We start from the raw sequence: 18,325 nt of genomic DNA on the forward strand, positions 1-18,325 counted from the left end.
AAACTTCACAACGGTATTGTTCACCAGCTGTGAGGCTGTTTCGATGTTGGACTGAATACTCAAAATTGACGAGTGAAAATTGCCTATGAAATGCTATCTACTTGCAATGATTGGGCCCTTATATGTCAAGATCCTCATTCCCGAATCGTTCGAATTGTTCACTTTGTCGCAACGATTTAGCGATCTAAGCAGGACAAGGCTGATCCATTTTCCTTAGTCATCTTAGCGATACATATTATGTGACCTCCTGAGTCATGAAGGGTCCCTCTATCTTTCCCGATTGATGTATTGGACATCAGGCTCCCGGGAGCCCAGTCGGCTGTTGGTCCATTTCGTGACCTGCGCGTTCTATGGCTTCTGACCAAAATCAAGGAGTCAGAACAAGACACCGTGACCACGTGAACCAACTTCAATCATATCTGTACCAAGTCTTGTGTAAATGGTGCCTACTAGATCTCTGACTCCAGGAAGCATTTGAAATACTGGAGAAACTGCGAAGTAAATTCAAATGATGCTGCCGACTTCATCTGGTCCATTGCACTAACCTGCGCACAGCAACCCTTTGAGGATTCACACTGGAGGGACCTCGACTAGATCCACACTGGTGTCTTGCCGTTGCTGGCCCATACTTTGACCTGCAGCCAACACTTGAATCGTAACACCGGTGAAGCACTTTATTTTGTTCAATGTTACCCACTGGCCGCACCTATTTGATAACGAAGTAGTTTTTATTTAGATGGTACTAGCAACGATGGTCCAAGCTCAATCCTCCCAGGATTCAATCAATTAGATGGATGCCTCAAGCCTTCAAAAGTCAAGTCTGGCAAAGCAACGAGGGATTCAGCAATCAGCATCATTTCGACCTTTTGTCTCCATTCTAAATGTCTTGTTGTCTTGCCGCCGTAGTTATCAGTGACAGGGGTTGGTGTGGCCTCCTGCATTTCAGCTGTGTCAGATCAAAGTGACATTCGGCTGCGCCACTCTTTTCAACAACCAACAGTCCGATGTCTGTCGACTAAAAGGGATGTTGTTCCCTGATGAGCCCACATTTTTGCTGGCAACTTTTGAAGAGCAACAGAGACACTCAAAACTACGATACCGCCCATGCGCTCCCATTCATTTCTCAAACAACGCCACATTCTCACAACATCGAATCACCATGGAACAGATCACTCTTGACTCCACAGCTCTTGATGAGTTGAACAGTATTGAGACCAGGACGCTCTTTGATACCGCCGACAAGTTGTCTTCCCTGGGCGTCGGGAAAATAGTTAACCTACCACAAATCATTGTCGTTGGAGACCAGTCGTCCGGAAAGTCGTCTGTGCTAGAAGCCATATCACACGTTCATTTTCCAGTTCAAGGGGGTCTCTGCACCCGATTTGCAACTGAGCTAGTTCTCCGCCCAGGCAGTCGAAGATGTGTGACTGCAACTATCCAATTCGCGGATAGCACCAAGCCGGCCCATTCGTTGCAAGTTGCGGATTTCAACCAAGCAGATATCGACAAGATCATCAGTGATGCAAAAGATGAAATGGGAATCTCTGGGACCGGCCGCGAGTTCTCTAAGGATGTCCTGCGTCTAGAGATCCAAGGTCCCGACATGTACCCTCTTACGCTGGTCGACCTTCCAGGAATTTTCCACAACGAAACATCGACACAGTCAACTGAAGGTATGGCGACGGTCATGGAGCTGGTCGAAAGCTACATGAAGAAGCCAAACAGCATCATTCTTACAGTCATCGCCGCCAACAACCAGCTAGCCAACCAAGTCGTCATGAAAAAGGCTGCGAAACACGACCCTGCTAAGACAAGGACTCTTGGTGTCGTGACTAAGCCAGATCTTCTACCGCCGGGATCCCCCAGCGAACAAGAGTACTTGCAACTTATCCGAGGTCGCGAGGCCGTCCACAACTTGGGACTTGGTTGGCATGTGTTGCGCAATCGAGGAGACTACGAAACGGATCTCGGTCCCCGCGATACGGTTGAAGACAAATTCTTCGGGGCAGGTGTTTGGGGCTCAATTCCTACGGCAAATCGTGGGGTTGCGGCTTTACGAGCGAAATTGAGTCGTGTATTGCTTGAACATATCAAGAGAAGCCTTCCATTCGTTGTTCAAGACATACAAGACAAGCTTTCTGACCGAGAGGCTGAGCTAGGCCGATTGGGACAGCCCAGAAATAGTCCGGAAGATATGAGAGCCTACCTTCTTGACATCGCCAGTAACTTCCAGAGATTGGTAGGCGATGGCATTCGGGGGCATTACAATGACCCGTTCTTCGGCGGCTTCAATGGTACGGAGCGGAAATTAAGATCCAAGCTCCGGAATTTCAGCCGGGCTATCCGACACGTCTTGCTTGACATTGGATCCGCCCAGAAGGTTTCTGGCAGTCGCTATGATACTTCACAACAGCTTTCGACACCTGAATATCTTGAAGAGTATCTCGACCTATACATCGACGATCTCCCTCGCCCTGAACTTGTTACCTGGACAGAGCTATCTGCCGAGTTGGAAGGTCAGGCGGCGGCGAATCAGGGCACAGAGTTCCCAGGATATGTTAACATGGACATCGTGATGCAACTCTTCCAGAGACAGTCAAAACCGTGGGAGCGCATTGCTCAGGTTCATCATGAGGAAGTCACCAAAGTTGTTAGGGTCTTTGTCGACGAAGCATTTGAGCACATCGTCGGACCGCCCAGCTCAAACAACACGACAGATGCCATTTTGTCCACTTTCGTGAATAGTTTCTTCAATGAAAAGGAACGGCTGCTCTCAGTTAAGCTGGAAGAACTCCTGCGGCCATTCAAGGAGGGATACGCACGACCTCTTGATGCTGATTTTCAAGAGGCCATTGGAAAGGCAGCAGCTGAGCGCACCGCCGCCCCATCAGAATCCGGAACTAATTTGGAAGAGCAGAGGGGTGTTGCGATTTTGTCACAACCCAGCGATGACTTTGGGACCGAGCGTATTATTCACACGATGCAAACATTTTACGATGTAAGCTTGGCTCTTCCAAACGGGCAAACAGGCAACCCCGCTGACTTAGTCCTTTCAGATGGCGCTCCGAACGTTCACGGACAACTTGATCAACCTGTCTATCGAGAGTTGTCTGATTCAGGATCTTCCCAACCTCTTCACGCCAAGACTTGTGAACGATATGGACAATGAAAAGCTAGCAAAGTTTGCTGCTGAGTCTCAAGAGATTCGTAGCTACAGGTCTCAGCTCCAGAAGGACATCAAAGTTCTCCAGCAAGGGCTTGAGCAATGCCGTCGATACAGGCCTAGAGCAACAGCAAGGGGTGAGTTTCACAGCCAAACCCTGCTTAATTCATAGAAAAAGAATATTCGACCAATACTAAGACGGCACCAGTTTCTTCTTCCGCGCAAGCAGCACCACAATCGCCGCGACAAAACGTCCGTGCACAGGGAAGTTCGAACAGTGCCGGTAAGCCATTATTTAGCCCCCCACCCTTCTTTCATGGCGTCGAGAGCTACTAAGCATCGCGCAAATGGCGATGCTGATGGCGGCGGACTGACAACGTTGATGCCGGTCTTAGTGTCCCAAGCTCCGGAAAGCACTTCAAATGCGGCGCCGCCGGGTATCGGATTGTTTGGCAGTTCATCGCTTGGAAAGAGCTTCTCTAAATTGGCGATTACGTCGACGACACCGTCCGCTACAAGCAATGGTTCCTTGTTCAATAACCCAGCTACAGGCACTGGTACTGGAAAGACAACTGGCTCAGCCTCATCCTCTGGGAAAACGAGTATGATATTTGCTACCAACGCGGCGACTCCATCCCCAACTCCGGGCGATAACAAGCCACGGTCAGGTGGAATATTTGGTTTCGATGCCACACCATCTCCGGCCTTTGGAAGTACGGCAACACAACCAAATGGCAACCCCAACCCCTTTGCATCATTCATTTCATCGAGCAGTGCGTCTCAAACAGTTTTTGGGAAAACACTTGGCGGTAACGCTGGGGCTTCATCGTCGGTGAACAATAAAACCAATGCCTCTTCAGGAAATCCCTTCGCTCACCTTGCGCCGACTCCATCAAGTACGTCCAACGTTTCTACCACAGGGGGGTCGTCTGGAGCCCCACCCAAATCGCTATTTTCCTTCTCGTCGGACCCGCCAAGAGCATCTTAGTCTTGCGAAAAGTTACCACAATGACATAGTGCCTTTGGGGGAAGGTATTGTGGGCTAATACCTATTGATAGATGGAGGTACCAACTGCGCCCAGCTTAAGCAGAATGTCAAGAACGTTCCCGCATCTATCAACGCAAAGTGGGAAGCCCATGAAGAGCCCGCTCGCAAGCACCCAGAAACCGGATTTGTATCAGTTCTCGGAGAAAGGCTTGACCATATATGTGCTTCAAAAATCTTTTTTAAATTTTCCCCAGAGGAGATTAGACTGTCAGACTACTCTACTGCATCGTTGGTGTTGAAGTCAGCGGGCTAATTTGAGGGCCTCTAATCAACAATTGAGGTTTGATAAGGGAAGAAGAAAACGTCAGCTGGACCATTGCACTGACAACTCTGGGGAGTACCCAGACGGAGAGGGATTGAACCTTGGAAGCTATTAGATCGCCCTGAATAGCAAAAAGGCGATATCAGTCCGTTAATATGGTTCATTGCACGTTTCTCAACTTGAATGGGGTCGTGGATGAGACATATTTAGCGATAGAGACCATTGCAATAGCTCGGCTCTGCCTGTAAAATCTACAATGATCCGCCTAAGGCAGGACGCGGCTACAGTCTTGGGAACTGAAATTCTACACGCGAGTTCTCCAGGAGACATCTTTTGAGTACAATTCGACAGACAATAATTCTTTTTCTCTGTTTCTGCGCAGAGCAAGGACAGCTGAAGGCGCTTTTACACTGAGAGCACCAACTGAACTTGCCTGCGCAATCTAATGGCACGTGCGTTGAGCATTTTCGACAAGAGGGGGTGGGGGGGGGGCATGAGTTCGCTTGTCCTTGACAATGGCGTTTGGACCTGATGAGTAAGCATGATCCCCATTGAAAGTCCGACTGCGATGGCTTGCCCCGCAATCAGGTTCCCCTCCAAAACGCAGTTCACTATTCCTGAGTCAAGTAATCGAATGCTCATATTGAGACATCTAGATTCGAGGCTGGATATCGAGGTCCGCGGTACGCTCCTCGATATCCAGCAACTGGCGCAGCAGATTGTCTGCTATTTCGAGGACATGAATTACGCAGAAGGAAGAACGCACTTACTGAGGTTACCAATTCCACTGCTTCCCCAGCCAGCAATTGACCTCAATAATCTGTTCCACGAGAAAATGGTGCGTGTTAATCTCCGACTACCAGGTGAAGTCTGCTTACCGGTAGCAAAAGAAAGTCTTTATGTTCGAATGGGCCGAGCGGCGCCATATCAGCATCCAAGGCCCTATCGTCCAGGGTCCTCAAATCCTCTCTCTTCAGGATGGAGGCATGTCCGTTGAGGACCACACTGTCTCGATATGCATAATTATACCAAGACCAAAGCGCAGAAATATCGCCTTCAACGACGCTGTCACAGCCAGTGGCAACACGGCCAGTGATGGTTGCTCGCTTCGAGAGGAAATGCCCGTGAAGGGATCCATCAACTCGCCCATTGCTGAGTCACAATGTGTTACATCACTATTTGAGTGCCAGGTTGGAAATATCATTATCCTCGAAGAGGGTGAAGTAATTTTGGTACGAGATCTCGACAAGGGGGTTAGAGAAGGACGTGACATTTGCATGCTCACGGCTCTGCATGGCACAAACAATCACAAGGGCAGTAATATGTGATTAGAAGCCAACAACTCCAAGTACCTCCAGGGAGGACTCTTCTACCACGCTGCGGAACCCAATCACCTCTGGCTTCATGGTCCGATGAAAATCATCCATGGGAGTATCGTGATGTTGACCAGCGGTTTCTTGAGTGGAGGTCTGACTGAACTGCCCCGGCTCCTGAATGTCTTGGATACGAGGGAGACCCCTGTTCTCTTGAATTTCTATATTGTTAGGACAATGACCCAGTGTATGGGCTATGACGTCTCAATACTTACCACATGCAATGTTCTGCAACACACCCTGTGGCATGGACACACCAGCCCTGTCAAGATGTTGACCGGCACTAGGTGATGACCAACTGCCAACAGCTGTAGGAGTTGTCGGCTCGATCCCCAAGCTCTCGATCTTGATCCGTGTTGTGGGTCTTCTCCGCGACCGACTATTCCCACATATTTTATCAACAAGGCACGTCCCCTCGTCACGACGGCGTGAGATGAACTCGTCCGCCAGGTTGTAATATAACTCTGTGCCTTCATTTCGAACAAGCCCTCGATCTTTGAGCAACTGGATTACATCATCGAACTCTGGACCCTTTTGTACACGCTTTTCTAACCTTGAAGAGTGTGAGTGAAAATGTAAATAGTGGGGGTTAGAGAAGACTTTACGTTGTGCGAGCAATGTCATGGGGCAGGAGCAATGCTCCAAAGCCATCAAGCCTACCGGCTATATCATTGAGCCTCTCACCTGCTTGTGCAAGATACTTGTAGACAGACCTGACTTCTGTCGCCTCCAAGTCAAGACGCTTACCAATGTACGTCGCAAGAGGTTCCCTGGTAAGGCTTGTGAAACGTGTGTTGAAAGTTTGTCGCAAGTGATGAAATTCCACTAGATAAATCTGCCTCATCACAGTCTGAAGAGGTGTTGTAGGTTTAGACAGTCTGCGGAGGTGGCCGAAGAGCCGAGTGGCCGTGTCTTCTTGCGGTGCGAGAGAGCTGTCAATTTCGGACTTTATCCAGCTTGCAACGTCTCTTTCAAAGGAGAGGTGCCAGCCGTTAGCGCTAAAAGTATTCTGAAAAGTTGTTCTTAGTTGAGGGGGCAGGGTGGTCCAGTCCTTGAGAATGTTTCCGAGAAAGTCCGAGAATGTGGCGAGAAACTGGTGGTGTCAGAACTGTGAAGATGAGGCAGCCGCCAAAATACATACTTTGGGTTCTGTCAGGCACTGGGGTGCAATAGTTGTCTCCTCGTCGCCTTCACAGGCGGCAAGCAACGATACCGCAAATTCTCGGCTGATGTGAGTGTCCATATTGCAGTCGTAGTTGATGATAGATGAGCTACTGATTTCCCCTCAGCTCGCCCGGGATCTGCACAACCCCAGATCATGCTTCTGCTGTCTGTGGCAAGCAAAATGCTACCCCTCCCCCCTCCCCTGTCAGTCGGATTCAATCCTGCACACACGCGTTGAATTATGCCCATCAAGAAATTTCGACCTGTTCAAATCCGAATCAAAAAATGTTTAAAAATGCATTGTTTTAAAGCTTGAACAAAGGAGATTTCAAATTAAAGTTCTCATTAAATCTCAGACCTTGGTAATTCAGATATTGTTCAATAAAATGTTCGTACATGATCGAATCTAGTTCACAGGGGAGGGTGGAGCATTTTGCTTGCAAGCCAAGACTTCATTGTATGTGAGTTAGAGCTGAAATCAGACAAGTTGGGGGGGGGGGGGGTAGCACTTTGCTTGGAACAGACGGCGGTCGGACCTGATGTTGCATGCAAAAAGCAACAGTCGCAACGAGTCTGATTTCCTATATTTGACTTGACCACTTGCTTTCAATTCTGTGTGCTGTGCCGCTCAAGCATTTTATCCCCACAACGCACTTTTCGGACGACCAGACCCTAATGTTATCATCTAACGTTCGTCAAGAATTCATACTCTTGTCTCTTTCCTTTCCGAATTTGATAGTCTCTGTTTAGTCTAACAACATTCAGCGTTTAAACAGCAACATCCTTAATTTCGGCCATCGCCATTTACATATTAAGCCGTCGCTATGATATCGCTGTTGTTGCTCGGGACAAAAGTAGGGTTATCACGGCTCTGGGCTCGATCAGTAGCCACAAGGTCAAGTCTAAGCGTCTCGTGTATGAAATGTCGTGCACGAATAAGGTCATAGAAACAGACTTTTCTGCGTACTATACGTTGTTCCGTTTCAAATTTCTGGTCTCATGTCACCCAGTCCTATCTTATACAGTAGCAGTGCAGTCTTTGTGTTCGTTGAACTGATTTATATGTCGATACCCTCGCCGGCCATGCTCATTAAATCCCCTCAAAACACTTCAACCATCATTTTCTTTTCCGTGGGAACACACTTCGATCCGTTTTCCCCCGTGGAACATATTACTAGCCATGCAGACCACGTGCACGGGCTATAATTCGCATTCTTCGACTCGCCTTGACATCCTACGTCTGCAAATACGCAGCTTCGGGGCCTAACTATGTTTACGGACGAGACGAGCTTGTCGTGTTATTCGTCTGTTCGCTTTTGAGACCAAAAATGCGCAATTGACGTCGAAAGTTTGACAATAACACATTCTCGCCACTCTCGGGCGGCGAGTCTCGTGTCCCTGCGTTGAGCGCCAGCTTCCGTAGCATCGGAATCGATGCAGCCATGATTGTTGCCGATATCTCGGCGCTTTCCCAAATATAGAGGCCGGCTGCCGTCGCTAGAGAATAGAATTCAGATCTCGAAAGAAGAAAAGCATTTATCCAAGAGTTTGACGCACTCGAGGCTGATTGCAGGAACAGCTTTCGTCACTTGCAAGGACTTACCTATGCTCGAAGGATCGAACTTGAAGAGATAGAAACACTTGACTATTCCTGTAGCTCCTGCACTAATAGAGTTAATGTCAGCTGAGATGAACAAGCTAGGAATTCAATTGTTGGCCTGGATGTGACCAGAGAACTTACAAGACACCCATGCTCATGGCGACGCATATACCCACTTTGTCTCGTCTGCTAAGATGCATTGGCCATATGATCTTCCATGGCACCACCGACAAAAGAAAGTCTATAAAAGCTGAATATGCTATTTTATGAAGTCAACAAAATAGCTTGCAACAAGAGATTTATTGAGGGACGAATCTGGGGAATCGGTCCATACCACCAACAAAAATTCCAAGTTTAACTGTGTCTTCTGTTGACAAGCATATCGAATTCACATCAGCCTCTGCACAGGGATTGAAAAATAGAGGAAGCCAAATGATGATGAAGAGGTTCATTGACACGATAATAAACCCCAAGATAAAGCGGAGCGTCCCAGTCACAAGACGTATTAGCGTGAGCGAGAAGGACGTTTTGCTTAACGCCCAGGCCACATTAGAAAGAACCCCAGCTATGTGACCCAATCTGCTGTATCTCCTTTCCGCCAACAATGCGGGAATCGTAGCTGCATTGAAAATGGTGACTCGGAGTCCTAGTTGAGCGACGAAGACAATCTTTATCTCGTATTAACAGCGGTAGAATAAGCGTCAGGTCTACGAGGCTCTTGTGCCAGGTTCTTACCCATGCAAGAATAAGGCAGTAATCATCCACCCATAGTCGGTTTGTCTGAGATGGGGCAGTCCGAGTATATATCCTGAGAACAACAAACACCGTAGGGAGGACGCCGAGGATCACCAAGGACGCAATCGTTCGGACCATCACGGGTGGCAAGCTAGCTTCCATCTTTTCTTGGCAATCCTGACACATGTGCAGGCAGAGGGCAGAGGGCAGAGGGTATCGTGCTGGGCTGTCAAAGAACAAGCCGTCCGAGGTTTTCAGGTCGCCAGTGAGGTTATATGTTTGATTCGTAGCAAATCATAGCACAATCCCATCCCTGAGGGTAAACTATCCAAAGAGCTTTGAAACAAGAAAATATTGCAGCCCGGTGAAAGCGGGGTTGCTGGCCCATGAAGTGGTCTCGAACTTCCGGCGTCCTATCTGCGATGATGAGCTGGTGGCTGAAGAGACTTCAAGTAGGACTGGCCTCACCGTGCTGAGAGAAGTTTCGGTAGTCGCACTGCATCTCAACTGCGTCATTGATGTAATGCTAAGGAAAGATGAAGAGAGTCTTTTGGACGACGAGCGTCGTACCGTTTCCGAAGTCCATCTGCTTCTTGACATGTGGCAAAGGATTAATATACATTGACTGCAGTGGCTAATGTACTTGTCATGCAAGGGGGCCAGAGAAACGATCTACTGAAACATAGCCTCACGGGAGACGAATATTGAGTTGGAGATGGTCCGACAGGCTCTGATAGGTCGGAATGCGACGGGCGGTGTCGTTCAAGGGTGCCAGCTGTCTTAGTCCAGTAGTCTCGAATTCTTATCCAGCATGAGAAGAACATCCACCGTGCAATATTTCCCTATGTACACCAGTGTATCAGCATGGACTTAGGTGACTGCAAGATCGTGGAAGGGCTGCAATAAGGTTGGAATTACGAGAAAACTGTGGAAAAGCCCAAGGCATTCTCAAGCCTTGCATGAGCTGATAGGCATCAGCCGAGAGACGCGCAACTGAAACGCTCCACTTCTTGACCCCCAAGACGCGTGCCGAATTCCGAATGACCAGAGCTTAGTCGCACGGTGCAGAGGCGTGCAAGAGTCTTGTAGCGAGGTGTGGTCTCCTCGTTGCTGACGCTTGAAGAATTTACCTGATCGATGTTACCTATTGCCGCCAAAATGCTCACTCGTTAGCGCAAATACGGACTACGTCTAGTGCAAGCTCTAGACAACCGCTTTCCCCGTGATGAAGTGATATATCGAGACTAGGCCTGCCTACAATTTATCTCTTACCTGCGCATGCCCCAGGTTTTTTATATTCTGGGGTCGTGACTCAACATGATTTCTGTAACAATCGCCATGGCATTTGCGCACATGTACTTGAGTCTCATATTACCATGACTATTAAGGTTAGGTCACAGCAGCTCATTATTGAAAGCTAGTCATTTCTATTCGAGCATAATTCACTTCAATTTGAGGCCTCACGGCCTGCTCAGTCAGCAAAGATCGACAAATGTCTCTGGCAAACTCCTAGACTAGAAACATCTGCCACATAGCGAAGCCTTCTGCGGCTCAGAAGTGTCTTTGAAAGGGTCTGGTTGACTAGGAAATTCAGATATGATCAATGTCCTATTTTAAAAAGTTGTTCGGCGGGTAAGACTTTATAAACAACTCGTGTTTTGACTATTACTGAACTGCCCTCTGCTGGTCTGGAGCTTCGGATGAGACCGTTTGTGAGATCAACAGAGCCTCCTACCCATTAGCCGCAGCAGCAGGCCTAGGGTGACACGCCGGTTGGCACTCGTTCTACTTTGGAGAACCAACAACACTAATTTCTTACATTTGATTTGACCGTCTGCTACTAGGGCTGTGCTGTGCCACTTCAACACTTCAAACCCCACAACACGCTGGAGGCTCTCGCTGGACCCCTGACTCGCCCCTAGCGTCGTGTAATCCTCAACAGGTCATCCTCTCTCTCGCTTGTTTCTTTTTCAATTTTGTTTTTCTCTATTGAGTCTCAGAGAAATCAATCATCTGATCGCTCAAGCACTCAACCAGCCATGCCGTCAGCTGAGGCCATGGCCCTGGCAGGCGTCACCGCAATCTATCTCTTCCTCCGCTTCATGCTCTACTTGACCCAGGATGCTAGAGAACCACCCGCCATTCTGACGAGCGTGCCCTTCTTCGAGCCAATTGTTGGCATGTTCAGGGAGAAATCACATTTTCACCTTCGACTTAGGTGTGTTCAATTCAATTGAGATGATGCCGAAGCTACTGCTGAACGCTAATGGTAATTCTTCATAGGGATACATACAGGCTCCCAATTTATACTCTCCGCTTGCCATTCTCGCGGATGTACGTTGTGAACGCCACAGAGCTCATCCCGGCCCTACAGAAACAATGGCGCACCGTCAGCTTCGCGGCTCTTGCTGCAGATGCCGGACATGTCGTTGGTCTAAGCAAGGAGGGAAACGAAATTCTGCACAGGGATTTGACCAGCGAGCATGGCTTTAGCCCTAGCTGGCCCAAGTATATCATGTCCGCAATGGGCCCTGGCAAGGATCTTGATTCAATCAACAGGGCGTCGGTAGAGGTATTTGCCGAAGATATGGATAAACTGAGGGCAAATGGGACTACCAAAACTGGTCTGTGGGAGTGGGCACGAGAGATCATGGTTAAGTCTACGACAGAGGCCGTTTGGGGACCAGAGAATCCTTATCGTGACACGGCGGTCGCTGAAGCATGGAAGTGAGTACGATGATTGCGAGGATGTCTGTAACTACGCTCTGCTGACAGCATATACAGGACGTTTGAAGCAGGCTTCTTGACTCTGTCTGTCTTTCCCCTGGCTTCTCTCTTTTTTCCCAAGCTCTATCGCGCACGCGAGTTGGCAGCTGCAGCCATGATCGGTTACGTGCGGAAGGGCGGATACAAGACAGCGTCCGGGCTTGTACGCAAGCGTTATGAGCATCATGTAGAGCAGTTTGGACTCGGGCTGGACGACTTTGCCCGCGGGGAGCTGGGGAATACATTCGCCGTGCTCGGCAACTCGACGCCGTGTGCACTATGGGTGCTTTTCCACATCTTCTCCGATGACCGAGTACTGACTGATATCCGGAGCGAGGTATCGGCTATGGTAAAAGAGCAAGATGGTGTCAATTGTATTGACTTGGCCACCATCCGGACATCCTGTCCCATTCTCTTGAGCACCTTCCAGGAAACCCTGCGCTTCCGTGCAGTCAACTCTGGGCCGCGTGTGGTCCTCGAGGAAGTCCTCCTCAACGATCGCATTCTTCTCAAAAAGGGGAGCATGCTTATGATTCCAGCCCCTGTACAGCACATGGATACCGAAGCCTGGGGTAGCGATGCCAACCAATTCGATCATACGCGTTTTGTTCACAAGCCAGGCCAGAAGAAACCCAATCGGACGGCATTTCGGGCTTTTGGAGGTGGTCATGTCCTCTGTCCTGGCCGTCATTTTGCAAGCACCGAGATCATGGCTCTTGCTGCACTGTTGGTGCTTCAGTTCGATGTTGTGCCAGTCGGGGGCGAATGGATTGAGCCCACGTGGAAGAACTCGCCAATTCAGGCTGGCTTTCCTATTCCAGATGAGGATATCGACGTTGAGCTTCGGCCCAGAGATTCAGGAAAAAAGTGGCTGGTCACTTTCACGGGATCGGACGAAGCTATGGGTATTGTTTCCGAGGACATCGAGCCTTTGTCAGGTACCTAAATGTTCATGTGCATATGAAACTCTTGCGGCAAAAGGTGTTCACCTCTTAATATCATGATAGAAAGACTTTAGAATGGCCTATGTACCTACGGTTAAACACTTTCTGAAGAGACATAGAGACTCCATGCTCTGAGTCAACCCTTTCTGCTGGACTTCCGTATATGTGCTCACGAGACCAAGAAGCTCAACATGACCAAAAGTTGCAAAGCCTTCCGCAGAGAAGCCGGTAGTTTGCAGAATATACCAGCTGTCAATATGTATGTCGTAGCAGTGAATCCTAATGGAGAAACCGTCTTCTGTTTAAATCTCAGTTTGGAAGTTGATAGACCAAAGTCGCTTGTACCTGTACCCGCACCTGAGCCTGAATTCGAGCCGGCTCCAATATCAACAAAATGATTCATTTCATATCCTCAACTCCAATGCTCGACCAAATCTACTCGGTGAGAATGCCCCTCTACTCTCTCTAGAAGTACTTCTGCTCCTTCATAAACTCCATGCCCTGCGCAAAATGCAACAGCTTCGCAGCAACAACATGCCTCTCCTTACGCGAGTACTCGACCAGCCGCGTGTACAGCTCGGAGAGCGGCACCACAACACGCGTGATGTGCTCGCCGTCCTCGAGCCGCTGCTCGGGCATCTCCTCGCCCTCGGGCAGCTGCACCTCGACCATGACGAGCTGCATGTTGGCGTTCGTCATGCCCGGGTCGGCCGCCTGCGGCGGGCTCACGCTCAGCACTTTCGACACCTCGTAGCCCGTCTCCTCGCGGAACTCGCGCACCGCCGCCGTCTCGGCTTCCTCGTTCGCGTCGATCAGCCCCGCTGGCCACTCCACCGTGTATGCGTCCAGCGGCGGGCGGTACTGGATCACCAGCAGGGTCGAGGCGGGCCGGGTGGCTTTTTGTGAGGGCGGTGGGAGTAGGATGTTGCCCATTGCTACGGCGTCGACGCCGGCTTTCTCGGAGCGGGTCTTGCGTGTTGCGACCTCCCAGGTGCGCGCCTTGCCCGTCTGGTCGGTGTAGGAGATCTTTTTCAGGGTGACCCATTTCGACTCGGTGATGGGCAGGTCGTCGATGGAGGTTATGACGGGTTCTTGCGTCTTGGTCGTCATTGTGAAGGGGCGCGAGGGCGGGGAGGGGAGGTGGTTGCTGAGGTTGTTGAGCCGTCTAGAAACGGTGGTCGCGAGCGAGGAGGGGCGAAGGCGAAGGGGCATCAAGGGTCTGCGAGTGACTTGTTGTCTGCTCCGCCTCTGTGAATTTTGGGAGGGGCTGTCGTGGCTCAATTGGAATGGTTGATGGGTGGTGGAAGCTTCACTTGTTGGGAGGAAATTGAGCTTGAAGTGGCAAGGGTTGATGATGCGATGCTCCCGTTTGTGTTTTGTAACGGTGACTATGACGGAGACACTGACAGTGACGGCAACGGTGACGTTAACGCTGCCGACTTTTTGACTCGAGCTACCCCGCCAACCCCACCATCGTGAAGGCCATGACCCCTCCATTTTCTCTCTCCCAAGCTGAACCGAGCTTGAGCTTCATTCAGCCCTGCTGTGACCATATCTTGACATTGCCCTCGTGTCCTTGAACTTTCCAGCAGCTCGGTAAGTTGATGGATTGGACAGGCTATCAGACGTTGCACTTGTCGGTGTCATCTGACATGAGGCTCCCTTGAGATAGCATCAATTGAGATGGCCACATTATACTGAGAACAGACTCTGCCTACATTTGAACCGATCGTGAGCTTCATCACTTGCTTCATCACCATGAGCTTACAAGACAAGGCGATTCATTTGATAGCTTTTATTTTGGTTATGTCATGTCGTATCATCTCATCCACGCTTTCTGCCGTCTTCTCCAATCATTCCTGGTATCCTAGCTATTTATACAGGAAAACAAAGCATCCCCCTCTCATGTAATCTCATCTCTCCATGCTGACGGACAGCACATTTACCGGCAGGTGTAGCCACCGTCAATGACAAGGTCGGCACCAGTGGTGTAGGTACTGGCATCAGACACAAGGTAGACATAGGCGCCCTTGAGCTCCTTGGCCAGGCCGTCGCGGCCCATGGGGATCATGTCGTGCCAAAGCTTCTGGACCTTCTTATCGACAAAGTCGCTGAGGCCGGTGTCGATGTAGCCGGGCGAGATGGCGTTGACGCGGGCAAAGTCGCGCCACTCGTTGGCCAGCGACCGCGCCATGTGGATGCAGCCGGCCTTGGCCACGTTGTACGACGTCTGCTCCTGTGGGAAGTTGGCGATGTGGCCCGACATGGACGCCGTGATCACCAGCGACCCGTGACCCTGCTTCTTGAACACCGGCCCGATCGCCTTGGCGCAGTACGCCGTGCCGTTCAGGTCCGTGTTGATCACACGGTCCCACTCCTCCTTGGATCCGTCGATGATGCCGCTGTTGGCTGTGGCGCCGGCGCTGATGACACAAAAAATGTCAGTATATCATTCACTCATGGCAAACAGGTGAATTTTCCGAGGAGGGGAATGAATGACATACTTGGCGATGAAGGCGTCAATCTGGCCAAAGTCCTTGAGCACCGACTGCACCAGATCCTCGCACTGCTGGTACTCGCCCACGTTGCACTTGTAAGCCTTGACCTTGGTGCCGTACTCCTTGGTCAGCTCCTCGACGTTCTTCTCGGCGCCCTCCTTGCGGGAGGCGTATGTGATGGCCACGTCGGCTCCCATCTCGGCGCATCCTCGTGCAGCCTCAATGCCCATGCCCTTGGGGCCCGAGGCTCCGGTGACGACGACCACCTTCCCCTTGAGGGAGAAGAGGTCCTTCAGGCTGGAGGCGGCGGCGGGTTGCTGAGGCATTCTGGCGGTTGTGGTGGTGTGGAAGTGGGTTACGGGATTCTGCCTTGGTGGTGTTGTTGGTGATGGTCTTGAGGGGTGGAAAAGTGGTATGGGTATCTTTTGTATGGGATTGTTGAGATGTTGTGAGAAGAGTAGGAGTCTGTGAGACATGGGAAACTGAAAGGAGGGGTTTCCGGCTCTAATATACATGGCAGACCAGGTCTACCAAGTTACCAAGCAAGAGAGGACCTTGATGGGAAACCAGGATTCGAAGCTTTCCCAGCTCCCTCTTTCGTCAATGGTCTACACTGTTGCTTAGCAGCGTGGCAGCTCCTTGTCCTCCCCCTGACAACCCACCTAATTCCTGGCCTCTCCTCTTCCTTTGCCGGTCAAGTCTGGCCCATCCACTCAGCCTAGTCGGTTCCTGAGGACCATCCATTCTTCCTCTGGGAGTTTAGGAGCTAGTGACATCATTGATGTATGGCCCTGACTGAAGCCCACCCGACGGTCCACTGCAGCCTCAAGCGTCGGCCCTGTGCTCCACTAGGAATGGAGAGTTGACTTCATAATGGAGCTAAAAAGGTCCAGCTGTGACATATCCGTGTCTGCTGCCGAGCTCTGCTCCTATGTGGTGGCACATGAACTAACAACTAGAAGAGAATATTCAACAATAATAAATAACATACACACGTGCAACCATACAAACAGTGTTTTGGATGAAGTCGAGAGGCTGGATAGTGTCGATATGCAACGGAAATCCCGCTGCTTCCGCCGCACCCTGCATACAACCTCCGTCAGCACCCAGCCCGAACTGGGACCAGCAAGCTGGGAACACATATTGCTGCATGTGATCACATCGGGGCAGCCAGGAGGAACAAGCAGCACTGCAGCCAGAGCTGGGCAAGAGGTGGGGGTGGGGGTGTCTATCGTGGGGCTGGCGGAGCTCCCCTGGCAAGTGTCAAGCAGGCGTCTGGGCGGCACAGACGGGCCAGACAAGAGCCTCTGCCGATCTGAGACAGCAACACCGATTCCCATTTCCGGCGAGTATTATAGCATTGAGGGTCTTTTTGCCTGTCAATGCTGGTCGAGCCCAGCCTGCAAGCCTGCCAGCCTGTCAGGCTATTCGAGGATATATCCCTCAAGACTGTACAGTACTCGATGATATGCCCCACAATGTGTTCAATTATGACAGCTCTCCATACAACTGAGGGGCAAGACACCATCTCCAGGTTACTCCAGGGCGCTGCGCTGAGTGAGCGCCCACCATACCCAAGCCAGCCCCAAGCCAGCCAGCCCAGCCCAGCCAAGAGCCATTTTTAAGCTCCGAGCTATTCCGGTCTCTCCGGACCTGCATCTCCGTTGGTCGGCTCGGTGTCTCGGCAGTGCACGGCCCAGGAGCGCCAACAAGCAAACGCAATGAAACGTCACTTTATGTCACGGTTCTCTCTTGCAGCTAGCATTTCACTCTACTACCGTTAGCTAGACTACATCCGTACGTGTTTGTGCATCTGGAGGCGATATTCCTGAAAACTCTTCAGCCTCAAACCTCATCTTCCCACTGCCAAATTGCTCTCGGCAATGACTGGCCCACTAGGATTCACCATGAACACATACCAACAATACAACAATGTGGAGCATAGCAGTTGTAGAGACAATGACGTCAGCCAGGATATGATATCACTGCTAGCATCCCTGGTACCTCACCTTAATCACAATTGTTTGTTTTCATGACCAAAATGAAGTGAATCAAATCAAAGTGAAAAAAACATTCTATTGACTCACTGCTGGTGACGTCGAGTCTTCAGATCAATTGTGCCTGCCCATGTGGTTGTTAAATTCACAATGGTATGACTGTGATCCAGATTGTGAACACCTTATGATCAGCTGGAGGAATTCAATAAACGGTTTCAACACATGCCACTAGGAGCATGTCTCTTGACTGTGAGTAAAGGACTCAACGTAGCCTAGTTTCTCCCTCAGCCGCTGCCAGCTCATGCTTGCTACCAATCTGCCCTACGGGCTCATGACTACCTGTGCACAAACAGTATTCAAATAGCCATCAGGCAAGCCAGTGGGAAAGATTACGGTATAATGGTTTTGATGCACTATAAAATGCTCACCATTTACAACTGTAACTGCTTTCCGACTTCATTCGCTTCCCTGTCTGTCTGTCTGTCACATCATCCAAGATGATTGTAACCATGGCTGCCGCATCCATTTTGATTCTATATGATGACAAATGACTTCATGAGAATGCTTCTGCTAGACTGCTGCTGCTTTTAGATCTTACTGTCTAGTTGGGCCCGTTGTTCGCCTAAGCCTGCACATTTGGTGAGCCACAGGTCACGAAGGCTGTTACAATCATACACTGTAGCTCACTAAAAACCCTCTCCCAGTTCTTAAGCTGCATAAAATGTCTTTCGTAGCAGAGCGTCCATCACCCTCATGGTACTGTTCAGAGACGACA

At 50.1% G+C, this 18,325-nt stretch overlaps 5 protein-coding genes across 5 annotated transcripts; 2 read left to right on the forward strand and 3 right to left on the reverse strand.

Moving 5' to 3' along the window:
- Nucleotides 1-1,159: 1,159 nt before the first annotated feature.
- On the forward strand, nucleotides 1,160-5,801 carry J7T55_000415 (dynamin family protein; the record flags this gene model as incomplete). Its single annotated transcript, XM_053132531.1, has 6 exons — nucleotides 1,160-2,998; nucleotides 3,057-3,300; nucleotides 3,372-3,446; nucleotides 3,559-4,059; nucleotides 5,130-5,311; nucleotides 5,358-5,801. 6 exons carry the CDS (start codon nucleotides 1,160-1,162, stop codon nucleotides 5,799-5,801), a joined length of 3,285 nt encoding a protein of 1,094 aa, XP_052989652.1.
- Nucleotides 5,802-5,875: 74 nt separating this feature from the next.
- J7T55_000416 (ankyrin repeat containing protein) lies at nucleotides 5,876-7,089 on the reverse strand (the record flags this gene model as incomplete). The annotated part of the gene is made up of 4 exons (XM_053132532.1): nucleotides 5,876-5,991; nucleotides 6,062-6,394; nucleotides 6,531-6,939; nucleotides 6,988-7,089. 4 exons carry the CDS (start codon nucleotides 7,087-7,089, stop codon nucleotides 5,876-5,878), a joined length of 960 nt encoding a protein of 319 aa, XP_052989653.1.
- Nucleotides 7,090-8,283: 1,194 nt separating this feature from the next.
- Nucleotides 8,284-8,768, reverse strand: J7T55_000417 (uncharacterized protein; the record flags this gene model as incomplete). The annotated part of the gene is made up of 3 exons (XM_053132533.1): nucleotides 8,284-8,507; nucleotides 8,614-8,675; nucleotides 8,752-8,768. The coding sequence occupies 3 exons, from the start codon at nucleotides 8,766-8,768 to the stop codon at nucleotides 8,284-8,286; spliced, it is 303 nt and encodes a 100-aa protein (XP_052989654.1).
- A 2,616-nt stretch (nucleotides 8,769-11,384) lies between these two features.
- On the forward strand, nucleotides 11,385-13,057 carry J7T55_000418 (cytochrome p450 oxidoreductase; the record flags this gene model as incomplete). Its single annotated transcript, XM_053132534.1, has 3 exons — nucleotides 11,385-11,563; nucleotides 11,629-12,072; nucleotides 12,130-13,057. 3 exons carry the CDS (start codon nucleotides 11,385-11,387, stop codon nucleotides 13,055-13,057), a joined length of 1,551 nt encoding a protein of 516 aa, XP_052989655.1.
- A 463-nt stretch (nucleotides 13,058-13,520) lies between these two features.
- J7T55_000419 (uncharacterized protein) lies at nucleotides 13,521-15,879 on the reverse strand (the record flags this gene model as incomplete). Its single annotated transcript, XM_053132535.1, has 3 exons — nucleotides 13,521-14,508; nucleotides 15,002-15,478; nucleotides 15,560-15,879. The coding sequence occupies 3 exons, from the start codon at nucleotides 15,877-15,879 to the stop codon at nucleotides 13,521-13,523; spliced, it is 1,785 nt and encodes a 594-aa protein (XP_052989656.1).
- Nucleotides 15,880-18,325: the final 2,446 nt, after the last annotated feature.

This window comes from Diaporthe amygdali (genome assembly GCF_026229845.1).
Source record: "Diaporthe amygdali strain CAA958 chromosome Unknown NODE_31_length_594919_cov_65_084759, whole genome shotgun sequence".
Lineage (NCBI taxonomy): Eukaryota > Fungi > Ascomycota > Sordariomycetes > Diaporthales > Diaporthaceae > Diaporthe > Diaporthe amygdali.